This window comes from Oratosquilla oratoria, unplaced genomic scaffold (genome assembly GCF_046742065.1).
Source record: "Oratosquilla oratoria isolate Oo_2021 unplaced genomic scaffold, ASM4674206v1 SCAFFOLD57, whole genome shotgun sequence".
Taxonomy (NCBI): Eukaryota; Metazoa; Arthropoda; class Malacostraca; order Stomatopoda; family Squillidae; genus Oratosquilla; species Oratosquilla oratoria.
In genome coordinates, this window is record NW_027467721.1 from 191,460 (window position 1) to 211,695 (window position 20,236).

A 20,236-nucleotide genomic window follows, 5' to 3' on the forward strand; every position below is an offset into this window, starting at 1 on the left:
AAAAAAAAAAGGATATCAGGAAGATATAAATTGGTGAACAGAAAATGATGAAAGTGGGATATAAATAATACCTATGGGAGATCACCACAAAAGATATGTCCCCTGACAAACATTTAAACAAAATTGTTGGCGAAACCTATAACTTGCTAAGATCAATAAAGGTGGCTTTTACTTACTTGGATGAAGAAATGTTAAAGAAAATACTAGTCACACTGATAAGGCCAAAATTGGAGTACACAGCAACAATTTGGTCACCCAGTACTAAAAAGAATATAAGGAAAATTGATAGAATCCAGAGAGCAACTATGAAGATGGCCCAACACTATCAAAAATGTCATTTGAAGAAAGTTTGTCAAAACTAGAACTACAGACTCTGGAACAAAGAAGAGAAAGAGGTGACTTGTTGACCATCTACAGAATTATGAGAGGTGTGGAAGTCCTAGATAGAGATGGCTTACTAAATTGGGATAAGAGAAACACAAGAGGACATGGGAAGAAACTCAAAAAGGACAGTTATAGAAGAGACCTTGGGAAAAAAAAACATAGTGGTGGATGTGTGGCGCATACTAGATGAAACAATAGTGTGTACAAAAACAATACAAGTAGTTAAGAGCAAATTAGATATGGCGACATACAGAGACGGGACACCACAAGCACTGTATGATAGAACTAGGTAAATACACACACACATATACAGTAAAACCCCGATTATCCGAAAGCGGATTATCCGAAAAACGGGATTATCCGAAATTGATTTGGATAATGCAATTAATTTTTTTTCTATACTAAAACGTTATGAAACATCAAAAGTATGAAAATAAATCAAAGTAACTACATATGTACTATATTAACACATTTAAAATTGATAAGAACAGTTAAAATGAATACGTATTAAGCGTACTACTTTGTTTATGTGTGTGTATGTGCGCTTGTGTGTATGTATGTGTGTGTGTTTGTGTATTTGTGTGTGAGCGTTTGTGTGTATTTACCTTTTACCTATAGGCCAGTCAATAGAGGAGTATAAAAAGGCGAATAAGGAAAAAAAATCAGGGAAAGCTGCAATAAGCTTTAATGTGTTTATAATACCTTACTTAATAACATATTAATTTTGCACCCCTCTACCCCCCCGGATTTGGCCGCCATCTTGAAAAAATGGCGACCAAAAACAGTTTTTTCCAAATATCTCACTAGAAACTAATTTTAACGAAAAATGTATCGAAACAAAATTTATTCTACATAAAATTTTCTACAAAAGTTATTTTATTCAATTTTGTGATATACCTCACTGTTTTTGCGCTAAATGTGCGAAAAGATTGTGTTTATCTTTATTTGATACCTACAGTGCACAAAGATCATATAATAATTTCCTTTATATGCTATACTGAATAAAATATCTAAGTTCCTAACTTGATTATAGTCTTTCTTTTGTTTCAGAACTATTAAAATAGATAGTTAAAGCTTCAGTGAAACCCCAGGCAGTTGTTGGTGCAAAATGTCTTCATTGGGGAAATGTTTAATATGCGATGGACAGCTTTCTGTGGGTGAGACTAGAGAAGTTAAAGAGAAAGGAATAAAGACACTGATTGATTATAGCATTAAGTGGAAAGACGGAAAACATTCTCTGTTAGAAGGACTAAAAAGTGTGAAAGTGCATGAAAAATGTAGAAAAGTGTATACAAAAGAACGGAGAGCTGAAACTTTCCAAGCAAGGCAGAAAACCTCGCAAGTGCCGACAACGTCACTGAGAAGTCAAGAATTACAGTTTGATTTTCTTCATGATTGTCTCTTTTGTGGAAAAGATGCATCAAGTGACTTTTTGAAAAAAGAAAGCAAAAAATAATTTAGGTGATCGTGAATCTGTGCACTGTATAGAGATGCTGCATGTTAAGGATACTATTTTGAAAGCTGGTGAAATGAGAAAAGATGAATGGGGCAAAGAAGTATGTACTCGTATATGTAACGTAGTGGATTTAGTTGCTGCTGAGGCAAGGTACCATTCAGCCTGCATGAAAAAATTCTACCAAACATCTTCTGGTATGAAACGTGGTCGTCCCAAAAGCTCTACGGTTTCTGAGGCAATGAGTCATGCTTTTAATTACTTGGAGGAAAATCGAGAGGAATGCCAGTTTACTTTCAGTGAGATTTTTTCAGAATATGAGGGTGAGCTACCAACTGATAAAACCATAAAATCTGAATTGATAGAGAGATATGGACATGATATTATTGTTTCTGTGAACAAAAATAGAAAACCAGTGATCTGTTTCCGTGACACAGGAAACAAAATTTTGACTGACGCTTGGTACGAAAATCATAGAAGTCATGACGAGAAGGAAGAACGGCTTCGGATTGTAAAGACTGCCGCCAGAATAATTGCTGAAGATATAAGATCGCAGATGTACGAAGCAGATCAGTATCCACCACCAGAAAATTACCTAGAAGAATTGGATTCACTTATTCCAGAAACTCTCCAGTGCCTTGTTAAGACAATAGTCTTAAAAAACAAGAAAGGAAATCAAAGAAAATGGAATAGGAAATGTACAGCAATTTCACATGCTATCCTTACAGCAGCTAGACCAAATTCTTTCATATCTCCTCTACAAATAGGACTTGCTGTTCACTTAAGTCAGAAGTATGGCTCTAAGCATCTACTGAACGTGCTCTCTGCGTTGGGATTATGTGCGTCCTATGCTGAGGCAGCACTCTTTCAAGTATCTGCTTTGCAACATCCAGCCAAGGAACCTCCGAATGATTCATTTGCACAGTTTGTATTCGACAATGCAGATGTGAACATCTCTACTATTGATGGATTTAACATATTCCACAGTATGGGAGGAATTCAGTGTGTTACTCCTCAGAATAATATTACTTCAGATCAGCCAATCACTAGATTAACGAAGATCCCTAGTGCATCGTTTGTTGGGCAGTTTGGTCATAATCCTATTAAAACCTTTGAAAGTAAAAGTGTAAAAGGACTCTTGAATATAAAAGTCAGGGATTTGGCAAGTATCAATCCAGTGTCCACTAGTACTGTATCAATAACAACAACAGAGCTTTTATGGCTACTTGGAAAATGGCAAAAAAATGCAGAGTGCCCAGGTTGGAATGGTTTACAGAGAAAGTAGTCGAAACAAAAAATAATCTACATAAAATTTCCTATAATATTTGTCCCTGTCATGTTTTCCAATGTTGACATCATCGTTCATGAAGATGACTGTGATGATCCTCTTGATGCCATGTTAGAAAACTTCCTAATGCCAGAAAGTGAAACAGCTCATTGAATCAGAAAAAAATATATTGTAAGACAACAGTCAATTTCCTTGTTGTTGTAATTCTACAAAATAACAAGCAAAAAAGTACTAGCAAACAAGACAATTGCTATAAAATTGATAACTGATATAGGCTAGCAATAACTATAATTGATAACTTCACATTTTGGGTGGATGGTTGGGTGTAAGGGTGGTAACTCCGCCAGTGAGCAATCACTGTCTGTCCTAAGCCAGAATCAAGGAGGAAGGACACCCTTGGGAGAAGATATTCGAGACTAAACTCGGAAATGGAAAGTATAAAATATTATATGTGAATCTTTCCACAGCTCTAGCGCAAAAACGGTGCAACCTATGGAAAACATGACAGGGACAAATATTATAGGAAATTTTATGTAGATTATTTTTTGTTTCGACTACTTTCTCTGTAAAATGCATTTCAAGCGAGATATTTGGAGAAAAAAACGTTTTTTTCCGCCATTTTTTCAAAATGGCCCGGGAAGGTAGAGGGGTGCAAAATTAATACATTATTAAGAACCACATTAGGAAGAAAATAAAGCATATTGCACCTTTCCTTAATTTTTTTCCTTATTCAACCCCCTATTGACTGGCCTACTAGTTGTATTTACCTAGTTGTATTTTGCGGGAAGGGGAGCTATGCTCGTGATGTCCCGCCTTTGTATCTCTTTGTATCTTTGTGTGTGTGTGTTTGTGTGTGTGTGTGTGTGTCTGTGTGTGTATTTACCTAGTTGTACCTAGTTGTATTTTACGGGAAGGGGAGCTATGCTCGTGGGGTCCCGTCTTCATATCTCATTTTATCTAAACTATTTTTAAATTCATGTATTGTTTTTGCACACACCACTTTCTCATCTAACTTGTTCCAACTGTCTATTACTCTGTGAGGAAAGCTGTTCTTTTTCAAATCTCTTCTATAGCTGTCTTTTTTTATTTTCTTTCCGTGTCCTCTGGTATTTCTGTCATCCCATTTTATCAGATTCTCTCTATCAGTAATTTCTATGCCTTTCATGATTCTGTAAATAGCTATCAAATCTCCTCTCTCTCTTCTTTGCTCTAGTGTCTGTAGTTTAAGTTTTTGTAGCCTCTCTTCATATGATAGTTTTGAGAGTGTTGGTGCCAGTTTTGTGATTGCTCTTTGTATTCTTTCAAGTTTTTTTATACATTTTTTTGTACTTGGTGACCATATCGTTGCTGCATATTCTAATCTTGGTCTTATCAGGGTGATTAGGATTTTCCTCACCATTTCTTCATCCAGGTATGTAAATGCCACTTTGATTGTTCTTATTAAATTATAAGTTTCTCCAAAAATCTTATTTATATGTTTCTCTGGTGACATATTATTCATAACAATGACTCCCAGGTCCTTCTCATTTTCTACTTTTTTTATTCCTTCTTCTCCCAATTTATATGATCCTGTTATTCTATTTTTGCTTTTTCCAAATTCCATTATACTACACTTTTTTGTATTGAACTCCATCTCCCACTTCCTACTCCATTCTTGTACTTTATTTAGATCCCTCTGTAGTGATTCACAATCTTCTTCAGTTTTCACTCTTTTCAGTAGTTTTGCATCATCTGCAAAGAAGCTCATATAGCTTTCAATTCCTTCATCCATATCATTAATATATATAGCAAACATTATTGGGGCCAGAACTGTTCCCTGCGGGACACCGCTTATTACTTCATTCCATTTTGAGTGCTGATCTCTTATCACTACTCTCATTTTTCTTTCTTGCAAAAAGTCTTCCATCCAATTTAGCAATTTACCTTGTATTCCTCCTTCATATTCTAATTTCTTAAGCAACTTCTTATGTGGTACTTTGTCAAAAGCTTTTTTTAGGTCTAGAAATGCACAATCAGCCCATCCATCTCTTTCTTGTATTATATCTATTAGCCTTGAATAGAAACATATTAAATTGGTGACGCATGACCGTCCTTGTCTGAATCCAAATTGCCTTGGATTTAGTACGTTGTTTTTTTCCAAGTATTTTACCCATCTACTTTTGATAATTCTTTCACAAATTTTTGCTATTGTACTTGTTAGAGAGACTGGTCTATAGTTGGTAGGTTCTTCTTTATTTCCTCCTTTATATATAGGTACTATATTTGCTTTTTTCCAATCTTCTGGAACTTTTCCTTCTTTTAAGGAACTGCTTATTATGCTATGTATTTTGTCTGCCAGTTCATTCCTGCATTCTTTCAGAATCCAGTTTGCTATTTCATCTGGCCCATGCGATTTTCTGACATCAAAATTACCCAAGTGTGTCAATATTTCATTCTTTGTTACTTCTATTTCTTCCATAGGGGGGACTTTTTCTTTCCACTCAATCTCTTCAGGTTGTATATTTTCCCTTGTAAACACTGATTTAAAATGTTTGTTCATAATTTCTGCCATTTCCATTTCCTCAGTGTATTCAACTCCTCCTTGTCTCAATTTCTCCAAGTCTTGTTTGTTTTTCAGTTTATTGTTTACAAATCTGTAGAATAGTTTTGGTTGATCTTTACACTTTTCTATAACATCTTTTTCATATTTTCTTTTTTTCTCTCTGCACTTTTGTACATATTCATTTCTATAACCAGTATATATTTTCCATTTTTCAGGTCTTCTGTCTTTTTTCCATCTGGTCCAGGCTTTGTCTCTTTTGTCTTTTAACTCCCTACAACTTTTGTTGTACCAGCATTTTACATATTCTTTTTCTTGTTTTTGTCTTGGGACATACTTTTCCACTCCTTTTTTGTAAATTTTTGTCAAAATATTCCATTTCTCTTCCACTGATGTTTCTTCTTTGTATATTTCTTCCCAGTTTTCTTGTTGGAAGAATTCTCTTATTTTATCAAAGTTTGTTTTTTCATACATCATTCTTCCTTTTCTATATTGTTCATTTCTTTTCATATATTTTTCTTCATTAAGTTCCAGTTCAATCAATATGTGGTCACTTTTACCTATTGGTGTTTTATATTCAATCTTGTCCACTATTCTAGGTTCAGATGTAATTATTAAGTCTAGCCTCGATGGTTCTTCTTCATTTCTATACCTAGTGTTCTCTTGTATCCATTGTGTCATTGAATGGTCAGTAATCATCTCAAGTAGAGCATTTCCCCATGAGTCATCACCACTCTTTACTGTCATTTCTTCCCAGCAGATTTCTTTGCAATTAAAGTCGCCCATCATAACTATTCTTCCTCCGTCTTCCATTATTTTAGTTAATGCTATCTTTGTGTCCTCTAGCATACTTTTATATTCACTCTCCTCCCATGAGGCTGTTTTCGGAGGCACATAATTGATCACAAATTTTCTGCTCTTCTTATCTCTGTCTTCCACTTCTATCATAATCATCTCTACTGTATTCTTTCCATATATGACACCTTTCACGTTTATATCCTTCTTAGTCAGGAACATAACTCCACCCCCTTGCTTTTTCTCTCTGTTTCTAATCCAATAATTGTATGCATCATGTCCTACACTGTTGGGTGGTAGTGGGCCTTTTAATTTTGTTTCTACAATTCCCATTATGTCCGGTTCTTTTTCTTTCAAATAATCATTCAGCTCATTCAATCCTGTTATTAATCCATCTATATTTGTGTAAGACACTCCTAGTTTTCTGCCACTTCCATTGTGTTCTCTGTTTCCCTTATGTTTTTCTTTTGTATGTCGAACTTCCTTAGTTTCATGTTCACTACTCTCCAATAGAATCTCTCTTTCTCTGACTCCGTTCTGTTCTCGTTTTTTGTCTTAGCTTCCAGTCTTTTCTGCTTTTCTTCCTCTCTTTCCTCTTTATTCATTTCTCTTTTTATCCATATCTTTTTGTGTTGTTCACTTGTTGCTAGTTTCCCTGTTTTGGATAAGATATTCTCTGCCGTTGTTTGTGACTTGAATTTAATCTTAATTGGTCTGGTCTTGTCTGTGCTATACTTTCCGAGTCTAAATTTCTCTTCGATTTGTTTCATAATTCCTGGTTCATCTTCCTGAACTGATTCTAGTAATTGGCTTACTTTTTCATTTTCCTCTTTGATTCTTGTGGTTCTATCTGTGTTGTGTTTCTCTTCCATTCCTAATATAATTATACATTTCTTCTTGTCTGCTAAATCCCTTACTATATTCTCCTTTTGTCTCATCACTTTAATAACTGAGTCTTCAGTATGTTCTTTCAATTGCTGTTTGACTATGTCAGTGAATGAAATCTTATTTCCTTCTTGGGTTTGCTTCCAATTTTTACTTTCTTTAGCTATTGTTTCTCTGTTTTCTTTACTATTCTTCTTCAATTCCTCATTCTCCCCCTTTACCTCTCTTAACTGTCTTTTTAGTTCTTCTATTTCATCAGTTAAGTTTTTATTCGCCTTTTCCAGTTCTTCCAATCTTTCAACCCTTTTTAAAATGGTGTTCATATGACCTAACCTACTCTCCAAGTCCTCGATCACCTTATCAACCTTCTTCTCTAGTCTTGTCAGTCGGGGGGGGTTTGTGTCCCCCCCATTCTCTTTAAATCCCTTGAAAATATTCTCATCACTTTCTGCTATATTGCTCCTATCTATACCTCTAATCTTCACATTCCTATTAGACATGTTATCATCCAACTCGTCTTGGGGTCGTTTGTCTACCTTACGGCGGCCCGTCAGGGCCATTTCCTCCACCTCCTCATTACCTTCCATTTCCCCAGCAATCCCTCCCCCTCTCCTCTTTCCTTACTTTCCCACTACCTCACGAGCAATTTCCCCCCCCCCTGCAAATACAAAAAGGCACTTCTCTTTGCGTTGGTATCCACAATCTGCACTTTTCTTCAGAGCGTTCTTCAAGCCGTCCGTTCGTTGAAAGTGTGTGTGTGTGTGTGTGTGTGTGTGTGTGTGTGTGTGTGTGTGTGTGTGTGTATGTGTGTGTGTCTGTGCGTTTGTGTGTGTGTGTGTGCGCTTGTGTACATGTATGTGTGTGTGTTTGTGTATGTATACGCGCACGCGCGATTTTGTGTATTTGTGTGTGCATATTTGTGTGCGTGCGTATAAGTATGTGGGGAGTGGAAGGGTTGTGGAGTGATGGTGACGGAGGCGGGGAGTGGCGGAGTTGCTTTATTGTGTTCGTCAGGATAGTGGAAGATATATGTATGGAATAATTCTTGTTCTCTGTTACGTATAAAGTATGTACGTCAACACGAAGAAAAAAAATTGTGTTCCATCCACAACTTGAGACTGATGGAGAGAGAGAGGGGGGGGGAGGGAGGCACAGGACACACACACACACACACAAAGTATGTCAACACGAAATATATTTCTGATAAATCTGGATTATCCGAAAAATCGGCTTATCCGAAAGAGGCTTCCCCCCTTTCGTTTCGGATAATCAGGGTTTTACTGTACATACATATTTTTATATATTGAGATATAGAGAAAGCAAGAGGAGTAAGGAGAGAGGGAGGGAGAGAGCATACATATACATACCTCTCCATTATTATAAGGTCTCTTGATGCCTGAAAGACCAGTTTTAGAAATATGTTGCTCGTTTCCTCCTTGTGACATCAATGGATTATCTTTAGTGTTATCAGGTCCTATGATATATGCATCTTGTATTACATCACCCATCACTCTGGTCTCACCTTCATTACCTAGAAACAAAAGTTCATGAGAATGTACCACAGATAACAGTTGCTAAATCATCCTATAACTCCCTTGTCTACTGAAATAATCTAAGGCATTTACAATAAAAATACTTTCTTTTAACTTTTACATAATTTTGCCATTTTGATTCTATATTCTTGATTTTATTCAAGAATATATATATATATATTATATATATATATATACATACACATACATATACCAACAGCTTTTTTCCCCCTTACATGAGGGATAGCCAAAAAGAAAAAGGCATCGAAACCACTCCCACCCATTCCATTCCCTACATATTCCACTCCCCTCCACCCTCGTGCCCTCCTTCTTATCTTGGCACCTCCTGGATGATGGGTCATCCCTGCATCCTGTCCAATGCCCTGGGTCAGAAGCAGTGTCGCAAGACACAGTACATCCACAGCAAGGCCACTTCATAAATTCGGCAACCCCCCTCTCTGTCCCCTCATGCAGAAAAGAAGATGGGGAGAAATCCCTTGGGGCTGCGTCAAACTTTTTCTCATACATACTTCCTCACCCCACATCCCCCACCCACTCCCCCTCATGCATCATAGCATCATCCATACAGAACCCTTCTCCATTCACCCCTATCTTCTGTCCTCTCCTATCCTTCCTCAACAGACATTCCTCTCTTTTGTAATGCCCTTTTCACCCCATCCATCCATCTCATCCTAGGACGCCCCCTCACATTCACTCTTTCCACCTCTGCCTTCCACACTTCTTTTACTAATCTTTCTTCACTCATTTTTTCCATGTGTCCAAACCATCCTAATACTCTTTCATCCACATCCACAAGGCTGCTCCACAAATTCTGGCTGCGTCAAGTTTTCCCTCATACACACTCCCTCACCCCCATCCCCCACCCACTCCCCCTCATCCATCACAGCATCACCTATACGCAACCCCTCTCCATTCACCCCTATCTTCTGTCCTCTCCCATCCTTCCTCAACAGACATTCCTCTCTTTTGTAATGCCCCTTTCACCCCATCCATCCCATCCTAGGACACCCCCTCATATTCACTCCTTCCACCTCTGCCTTCCACACTTATTTTACTAATCTTTCTTCACTCATTCTTTCCATGTGTCCAAACCATCCTAATACTCTTTCATCAACCCTATCTCCCAGCTCCCTTTCCACTCCTGTTCTCCTCCTCACCTCCTCATTTCTCACTCTATCTAGTCTAGTAACCCCTATCATACTTCTCAGACATTTCATCTCAAATATATTCAAACTCCTTCCCTCTTCCTCTCTTATGTTCCATGCTTCTGCCCCGTACAGTGCTACTGGCACAATCACTCCTTCATATAACCTCCTCTTAGCATCCAATTCCCAGATGTCTATTTCTTATTATACTTCTTAATCTACATTCTACCTCCACTCCCACTCCTCCCTTTCCTGCCACATTCGCACCCAAGTATCTAAAACTATCCACTTCCTCCAGTCTCTCACCCTTAATGCTCACTTCCAGCCTGCTGTCACTCTCTCCCCTTGTACATCCCATCACCTTACTTTTGCCCACATTTATCTTCAGCTTCCTTCTTTCACACACCTTCTCAAACTCTGTCACTAACTTCCTCAATCCCTCCTCTGATCCTGCTACAAACAGTGTCATCAGCAAACAACAACTGGCTTATTTCCCACTTTTCTCCATTTTCTTTAACCATCTCCAATCCCTGACCCACTACCCTTGCATTTACCTCTCGCACCACCCCATCCATGTATAGATTGAACAGCCAGGGCGACAAAACACATCACTGATGAACAGGGGAAAAATTACTCTTTTTTTTTCCCAGAGCCATTTTTCATTTTTTTTTTTTTTCCCACCAGAGCCATTTTTTATACTTCTAGAGCCATGTTTTTGCAGGTTAGATTTCCTTCAAACTATTGGAAGGCTAACTCATTACTCATGTCAGAGTGAGTTTGCATATGTACAGTGTACATATGCATGCGGTGATGTGGTATTGGGTATGGTGCATTGTACATGTAGTCAGCGCGTTGATTGGGCAGCTAGCTGCATGCAACCAATGAACTTCCCTGCATACAGGTACCATGCATTTCGCAACTAGCGACATTATGTAGCACGATAATCGTGTAGAGTCTAGTCAACATGTACTAGTATACGCGCGCATGCAGCTAATACAAAGCTAGACTAAGTAAGCCATTGAACTCTAGCAGCTATACCACGTACACATATGTACGTACATCAACAAATTAAAGTTCATTGATGCATTGCGTTTATGATATCGATTGATAATGCAATGATTGATCACGGGTAAGTTGTGTTTGCTCTGATCCTTTCATCAATGGTGATGGGATTCAGGGATTGCCAAATGATGGATAATGCATGAAAAACATTGAATCTTGCCGCGGGAGTGATTTTTTTGTGGGGGATCACTCCGGCTATTGGATTTGCGAGAGCGACATTGGAACTTTCCTGAGCGAAATCGCTCGTCGCTCCCGTGTATTTTTTTTTCGCTGCTGATGAACTCCCACCTTTACCTCAAACCATTCACTCTCTCCATTTCTAATCCCAACACAAGCTCTACTACTCTCGTAAAAACTCTTGACTGCTCTTAACAGCTTTCCTCCTATCCCATATATCTGCAGTACTTCCACAGTGCCTTCCTGTCTACCCTGTCATAAGCCGTTTCCAGATCCATACAAAACAAAAAACATCCTTACCTTTTCCTATATATTTCTCACACATTTGTCTTACCACAAAAATCTGATCTACATAACTCCTACCTGTCCTAAAACCACACTGTTCCTCACCAATTACTCCCTCTGTTTCTCTCCTAATCCTCTCAATCAAGACCCTCCCATAAGACTTCCCAACTACACTTAACAAGCTGATCCCTCTGAAACTATTACACTCACACTTGTCCCTCTTTCCCTTGTAAAGTGGAACTATACAGGCACTCCTCCAGTCCTCTCTTAAACAAACATTAAATAACCTCACCAGCCAGTCCACCATCACTCTACCTCCTTTCTTCAGACATTCTGCATGGCATCCATCCAACCCAGGTGCCTTACCTGCTTTCATCATCTTAACAGCTGCTTTCACTTCATCCTTCCCTATTTCTCCTCCATTTTCCTCACACATTACAGTCATATATATATATATATATATACATATTTATTATCGCTAAAAGAAAGCTGAAACTTTAGCGTAGACTTTTTTCTACACCGTAAAAACGTATCTTTTGGGGTATAATATTTTATAAGTAACACAATTACCAATAAAAGTCATATTTTGATGTACCATTTATTATTTGATAACTTGTTCTATGATTTTTAAACTAAAGTTTGAGTTTTTGAATGTTTTTAACAGCCCGCTGTTATGTAGAAAAAAAAATCCTCATTTCCTTGTGTAGTTGCCACATGCCGCTATTTTACTACGTTTTGGTACAAAATTCTACGAAACGGCAGCCCTGGTGCTAAAAGAAAGCTGAAACTTTAGCATACAATTTTTTTCTACACCGTAAAAACGTATCTTTTGGGGTATAATATTTTATAAGTAACACAATTACCAATAAAAGTCATATTTTGATGTACCATTTATTATTTGATAACTAGTTCTATGATTTTTAAACAAAAGTTTGAGTTTTTGAATGTTTTTAACAGCCCGCTGATATGTAGAAAAAAATTCCTCATGTCCTTGTGCAGTTGCCACATGCCGCCATTTTACTACATTTTGGTACAAAATTCTACGAAACAGCACCATGGTGGCGGCTTGACTGGGTCGGGTTTGAGTACACGTGTACGGCTGTCGCTGCCACCTACCGGGCAAATAGGGAACTTTGCTTGAAAAGTATGCCCTTTGTTCATTTCGACCGTTCATACGAGGGTCCGGGCATTCAGGGTCCGGGCTTTCGAGGTTCGACTGTATATATATATATATATATATATATACAGGTACTCGTTTAACGACCTACTCGGTTAACGACAACTCGGAGTAACGACGGGCTTTATGACGTCGTTTAACGTAAATCTCCCGAAGTTACGTCGTGTACGATAATTAAGTTGGCTGAGGCAAATTTGTATGTTATAAATGAACTTGTACGGTGGATATTACCTGTGAGGTAAAGTGTTCTGAAGCTTAGGTCTACATTACCATCCTGCAAGCTGCAAAAACTACCTGGGGTACAGTGTATACCGGTAGTGGTAAATTTTTAGTTTCGACCATGGGCGCAATATAATAGAAAATTAATTATTAATTTTGTAAATTATAATGTATCAACGTAATATGCAATTTTGTGAGCGGAAATGAAAAAAAAAAATGCTAAAACAGATTTCGTAAGTAACGAAGTCATGTCGGACGAATGGTACACCATGTTTGTTATGATAGATGCCGATGTCGAAGAAATGAAAGGATGATAAATTAATTCGTCTAACCTTAACTAAACTAACCTAACCTGTGTTTAATAAATCATTACCTGCAAATTAAATGTCATCCGGCTCGTCCTCGTTGTCGTCGTCGTGAGAGACGTTGGCAGACGACAAGATGGCGTCCCGAGCCTATGCTACCGACTTCGTTCATTAGCATATTTTCTTGTAGCAAGATATTTTTTACTTTCATTTCCGCCCACAAAATTGCATATTACGTTGATACATTTTAATTTACAAGATTAATAATTAATTTTCTATTGCTATATTGCGCCCATGGTCGAAACTAAAAAAATACCCCGGTATTCAATATGGAATGTCAGCATACGCGGATTTGGTCATATACGGTAATTTCAGGAACCTAACCACCGTAAATAAACAGTAAATAAAGCTTTAATGTACTGTATAAAAGAGGGAAAATACACGAAAATAAAGATACATGTATTGCTGGACATTGTACATACAGTACATGTACGTATATGTATACACTTTCGCTTAACGACCAATTCGGTTAACGACGGCGCGCTGGTCCCAATTGTCGTCGTTAAACGAGGAGTACCTGTATATATACAATAGCCACAAAAAAAATCTATACACTAAGGACTTTAGGACAATAAAACTCAAAAGTACAACTAACATGTGCTTTATTTCCACTTAAGAGTTACATTTAGTATTTTGTCATGTTTCCCTTGTTCTTGAGTACCATCTGGATCCTTCTGGGCATTGAAGAGGCGAGTTTGGTGAAGTAGGCACTGTCCATAGTGATCCAGATCTTCTTCAGCACCTCCTTCAGGTCTGGAATACTGGTGGGTTGCGATTTCTCCAGTTCGTTTTTCATCAGATTCCAGGCATTTTCTATTGGGTTCAAGTCTGGGGAATTGCCTGGCCACTCCATAACACTGATATTATTGTCATTAAGGAACTTTATCACTTCCTTAGACATATTGGCAGGGGCAGCGTCATGCATGAAATGATCACACTCATGGCTGTCCCAAAATTCGAGCATGTGATCCCTCAAAACATTGATATAATTGCTCCCTTTCATGGTCACATTCTTGGGGAGGAAATATAGTCCACCCCTGCCCTTGTTACCACTAAAGGCACCCCACAACATCACACTGTCTGGGTGTTTCACTGTTGTAACTGTGTACCGCGGGTCGAATCTGGACACATCACTGGGGCAACGAAAGATCTTGGAGCTGCCCCTGATCAGCCTGAAGGTACTTTCATCACTGAACATCACCTTCTGCCACTGCTATGATGTCCAGTCCTTGTATTTCTTACAGAAATCAATCCGTTTCTTTTTCATGGCCTCTGTGAGCAGGGGCTTCTTGGCGGCACGTCGAGCTGGCATTTTGAGGTCCTTCTGCAGCCGATGTTGGATCGTTCTTACAGCAATGTTTTTAGGATCTTGTCAGTGCGAGTAGATGTCTTCTTTGGGCTCCAGAGCCTGGCTTTCTTGGTGGTACCATACCAGGAGGGTGTGTGGCGGCTGCTTTCTTCAGGCTGTAAATGACCATTCTTGTCACCTGCAGGTCTGTGGCAACACGTATCACAGACATTCCCTGCTCTAACAGAGCTAGGGCGTGGGCCTTTTCTTGCATTGAAAGCTGGGAACGACCCATTTTGATCACCAAAAGGAGAGTTAGAGGGCACCAAAGTCAGTGAAAAAGTGAACAAAAGGGCACTAAAGAGCGGCATGCATAGACTCCTCTCTCATCTAGCGCTGGCAGCACACTGAAGCGTGATGTGTTGGCGAACAGTGTAAAAAGGCGCGCTCTACACACCCACGTCATCAGTAACTCCGCCCACTTTTTATTATGGCGGGAAATTAAGTGAAATCTATTCATAAAATCCCGTGTATAGAATTTTTTTGCGAAAAAAATGTATAGATTTTTTTTGCGGCGACTCTATATATACATATATACTGTATATACATATATATATATATATATATATATACATATATATATATACACACATATATATATACACATATATACACACATATTATATATACATATATATATATATACATATATATATATATACATATATATACATATATATATACATATATATATACATAAATATATATACATACATACATACATATACCAAGGCTTCTTCCCCCTTACTAGGGAGGTAGCCAAAAAGGAAAAGGCATAAAATCATTCCCACCCATTCCATCCCCGAAAACACTCCACACCCCTCCACCCTCCCTCCCATCTTAGCACCTCCTAGATGATGGGTCATCCCTGCACCCTGTCCACTGCAATGGGTCAGAAGCAGTGTCGCAGGACACAGCACATCCACAGCAAGGCCGCTTCATTAAATCGGCGACCCCCCTTCTCCGTCCCCCCATATAAAGGAGAGGACGGAGAGAAATCCCTTCGGGCTGCGTCAAAATTTTTGCTCACACACACTACCTCACCCCCCATTCCCCCGTCCATTCCACCTCATGCATCACAACATTTTCCATATACAACCATTCTCCATTCACCCCATCCATCCACCTCATCCTAGGACGTCCCCTCATGTTCACTCCCTCCACATCTGCCTTCCATACCTCCTTTACTAGTCTTTCTTCACTCATTCTTTCCATGTGTTCAAACCATCCTAATACTCTTTCATCAACCCTATCTCCCAACTCCCTTTCCACCCCTGTTCTCCTCCTCACCTCCTCATTTCTCACTCTATCTAGCCTAGTAACCCCCATCATACTTCTCAGACACTTCATCTCAAACACATTCAAGTTCCTTCTCTCTTCCTCTCTTATGTTCCATGTTTCTGCTCCATACAGTGCTGTTGGCACAATCACTCCTTCATACAGTCTCCTCTTAGCATCCATGCCCAAATTTCTATTCCTCATTACACTTTTTAATCCACCAAGGCACTCGCTTCTCTCAATCTACATTCTACCTCCACCTTCACTCCACCTTTTCCTGCCACATTTGCACCCAGATATCTAAAACTATCCACTTCCTCCAGTTGCTCTCCCTTAATGCTCACTTCCAGATTACATATATATATACATATATATATATATATATATACATATACACATATATATATATATACATATATACTATATATATATATATACATATATATATATATATATATATATATACATATACATATATACATACATACATATACCAAGGCTTTTTCCCCCTTACAAGGGGGAGAATGGTTGTATATGGAAGATGTTGTGATGCATGAGGTGGAATGGATGGGGGATGGGGGGTGAGGTAGTGTGTGTGAGCAAAATTTTGACGCAGCCCGAAGGGATTTCTCCCTGTCCTCTCCTTTATATGGGGGACGGAGAGGGGGGGGTCACCAATTTAATGAAGCGGCCTTGCTGTGGATGTGCTGTATCTTGCAACACTGCTTCTGACCCATTGCAGTGGACAGGGTGCAGGGATGACCCATCATCTAGGAGGTGCTAAGATGGGAGGGAGGGTGGAGGGGTGTGGAGTGTTTTCAGGTATGGAATGGGTGGGAATGATTTTATGCCTTTTCCTTTTTGGCTACCTCCCTAGTAAGGGGGAAAAAGCCTTGGTATATGTATGTATATGTATGTACAAGGGAGGTAGCCAAAAAGGAAAAGGCATAAAATCATTCCCACCCATTCCATCCCTGAATACACTCCACACCCCTCCACCCTCCCTCTTATCTTAGCACTCCTGAATGACGGGTCATCCCTGCACCTTGTCCACTGCAATGGGTCAGAAGCAGTGTCACCAGACACAGCACATCCACAGCAAGGCCGCTTCATTAAATCGGCGACCCCCCTTCTCCGTCCCCCCATGCATAAAAGGAGAAGACGGGGAGAAATCCCTTCGGGCTGCGTCAAATTTTGCTCACACATACTACCTCATCCCCCATCCACCCGCCCATTCCACCTCGTGCATCACAACATCATCCATATACAACCATTCTCCATTCACCCATCTTCTGTCCTCTCCCGTCCTTCCTAAACAGACATTCCCCTCCTCCCCAAAGCCCCCTTCACCCCATCCATCCACCTCATCCTAGGACGTCCCCTCATGTTCACTCCCTCCACATCTGCCTTCCATACCTCTTTTACTAGTCTTTCTTCACTCATTCTTTCCATGTGTTCAAACCATCCTAATACCCTTTCATCAACCCTATCTCCCAACTCCCTTTCCACCCCTGTTCTCCTCCTCACCTCCTCATTTCTCACTCTATCTAGCCTAGTAACCCCCATCATACTTCTCAGACACTTCATCTCAAACACATTCAAGTTCCTTCTCTCTTCCTCTCTTATGTTCCATGTTTCTGCTCCATACAGTGCTGTTGGCACAATCACTCCTTCATACAGTCTCCTCTTAGCATCCATGCCCAAATTTCTATTCCTCATTACACTTTTTAATCCACCAAGGCATTTACTCGCTTCTCTCAATCTACATTCTACCTCCACCTTCACTCCACCTTTTCCTGCCACATTTGCACCCAGATATCTAAAACTATCCACTTCCTCCAGTTGCTCTCCCTTAATGCTCACTTCCAGATTACATATATATATACATATATATATATATATATATATATATATACATATATACATATATATATATATACATATATATATACATATATATATATATATACATATACATATATACATATATATATATACATACATATACCAAGGCTTTTTCCCCCTTACAAGGGGGAGAATGGTTGTATATGGAAGATGTTGTGATGCATGAGGTGGAATGGATGGGGGGATGGGGGGTGAGGTAGTGTGTGTGAGCAAAATTTTGATGCAGCCCGAAGGGATTTCTCCCCGTCCTCTCCTTTATATGGGGGGACGGAGAGGGGGGGTCACCAATTTAATGAAGCGGCCTTGCTGTGGATGTGCTGTGTCTTGCAACACTGCTTCTGACCCAGGGCAGTGGACAGGGTGCAGGGATGACCCATCATCTAGGAGGTGCTAAGATGGGAGGGAGGGTGGAGGGGTGTGGAGTGTTTTCAGGTATGGAATGGGTGGGAATGATTTTATGCCTTTTCCTTTTTGGCTACCTCCCTAGTAAGGGGGAAAAAGCCTTGGTATATGTATGTATATGTATGTACAAGGGAGGTAGCCAAAAAGGAAAAGGCATAAAATCATTCCCACCCATTCCATCCCTGAATACACTCCACACCCCTCCACCCTCCCTCTTATCTTAGCACCTCCTGAATGACGGGTCATCCCTGCACCTTGTCCACTGCAATGGGTCAGAAGCAGTGTCACCAGACACAGCACATCCACAGCAAGGCCGCTTCATTAAATCGGCGACCCCCCTTCTCCGTCCCCCCATACATAAAAGGAGAAGACGGGAAGAAATCCCTTCGGGCTGCGTCAAATTTTGCTCACACATACTACCTCATCCCCCATCCACCCGCCCATTCCACCTCGTGCATCACAACATCATCCATATACAACCATTCTCCATTCACCCCTGTCTTCTGTCCTCTCCCGTCCTTCCTCAACAGACATTCCCCTCCTCCCCAAAGCCCCCTTCACCCCATCCATCCACTTCATCCTAGGACGTCCCCTCATGTTCACTCCCTCCACATCTGCCTCCCATACCTCTTTTACTAGTCTTTCTTCACTCATTCTTTCCATGTGTCCAAACCATCCTAATACTCTTTCATCAACCCTATCTACCAACTCCCTTTCCACCCCCGTTCTTCTCCTCACCTCCTCATTTCTCACTCTATCTAGCCTAGTAACCCCCATCATACTTCTCAGACACTTCATCTCAAACACATTCAAACTCCTTCTCTCTTCCTCTCTTATGTTCCATGTTTCTGCCCCATACAGTGCTGTTGGCACAATCACTCCTTCATACCGTCTCCTCTTAGCATCCATTCCCAAATGTCTATTCCTCATTACACTCTTCAATCCACCAAGGCATTTACTTGCTTCTCTCAATCTACATTCTACCTCCACCTTCACTCCACCTTTTCCTGCCACATTTGCACCCAAGTATCTAAAACTATCCACTTCCTCCAGTCGGTCTCCCTTAATGCTCACTTCCAGTCTACTGTCACTTTCACCCCTTGTACATCTCATCACCTTACTTTTACACACATTTATCTTTAGCTTTCTTCTATCACATTCTCTCCCAAACTCTGTCACCAACTTCCTCAGTCCCTCCTCCGATCCTGCCACAAGCGCAGTGTCGTCAGCAAATAACAGCTGGCTCACCTCCCACTTTTCTCCATTTTCTTTAACCATCTCCAATCCCTGACCCACTACCCTTGCATTTACCTCTCGCACTATCCCATCCATGTATAACTTGAACAGCCGGGGCGACATAAAGCATCCTTGACGAAGTCCCACCTTTACCTCGAACCACTCACTCTCTCCATTTCTAATCCTGTCACAAGCTCTACTACTTTCATAAAAACTCTTGGAAGCTCCTAGAAGCTTTCCTCCTATCCCATATATCTGCATAACCTCCCAAAGTGCCTTTTTGTCTACCCTATCTTAAGCCTTTTCCAGATCCATAAAAGCCCAAAAAACATTCTTCCCCTTTCCTATAGCTTTCTCACATATTTGTCTTACCAAAGATCTGATCTACACAACCTCTACCTGTCCTAAATCCACACTCTTCCTCACCAATTACTCCTTCTGTTCCTCTCCTAATCCTCTCAACCAAGATCCTCCCATAAACCTTCCCAACTACACTTACCAAGCTAATCCCTCTGAAACTACTACATTCACACTTGTCCCCTTTTCCCTTGTAAAGTGGAACTATACAGGCACTCCTCCAGTCCTCTGGCACTCTACCCTCTCTTCAGCAAACATTAAATAACCTCACCAGCCAGTCCACCATCACTGTACCTCCTTTTTTTTTAGACATTCTACATGGCATCCATCCAGACCAGGTGCCTTACCTGCTTTCATCATCCTAACATATACATATATATATA

At 39.9% G+C, this 20,236-nt stretch overlaps 1 protein-coding gene across 1 annotated transcript in view; it reads right to left on the reverse strand.

Annotated features, from left to right (window-relative positions):
• LOC143023739 (uncharacterized) overlaps window positions 1-20,236 on the reverse strand; it is a gene marked incomplete at both ends in the record, with an annotated part of 123,354 nt that overhangs the window by 19,810 nt on the left and 83,308 nt on the right. The window contains 1 exon segment of the mRNA XM_076182342.1: window positions 8,712-8,875. Within this exon segment, the coding sequence (XP_076038457.1) occupies window positions 8,712-8,875 (164 nt within the window).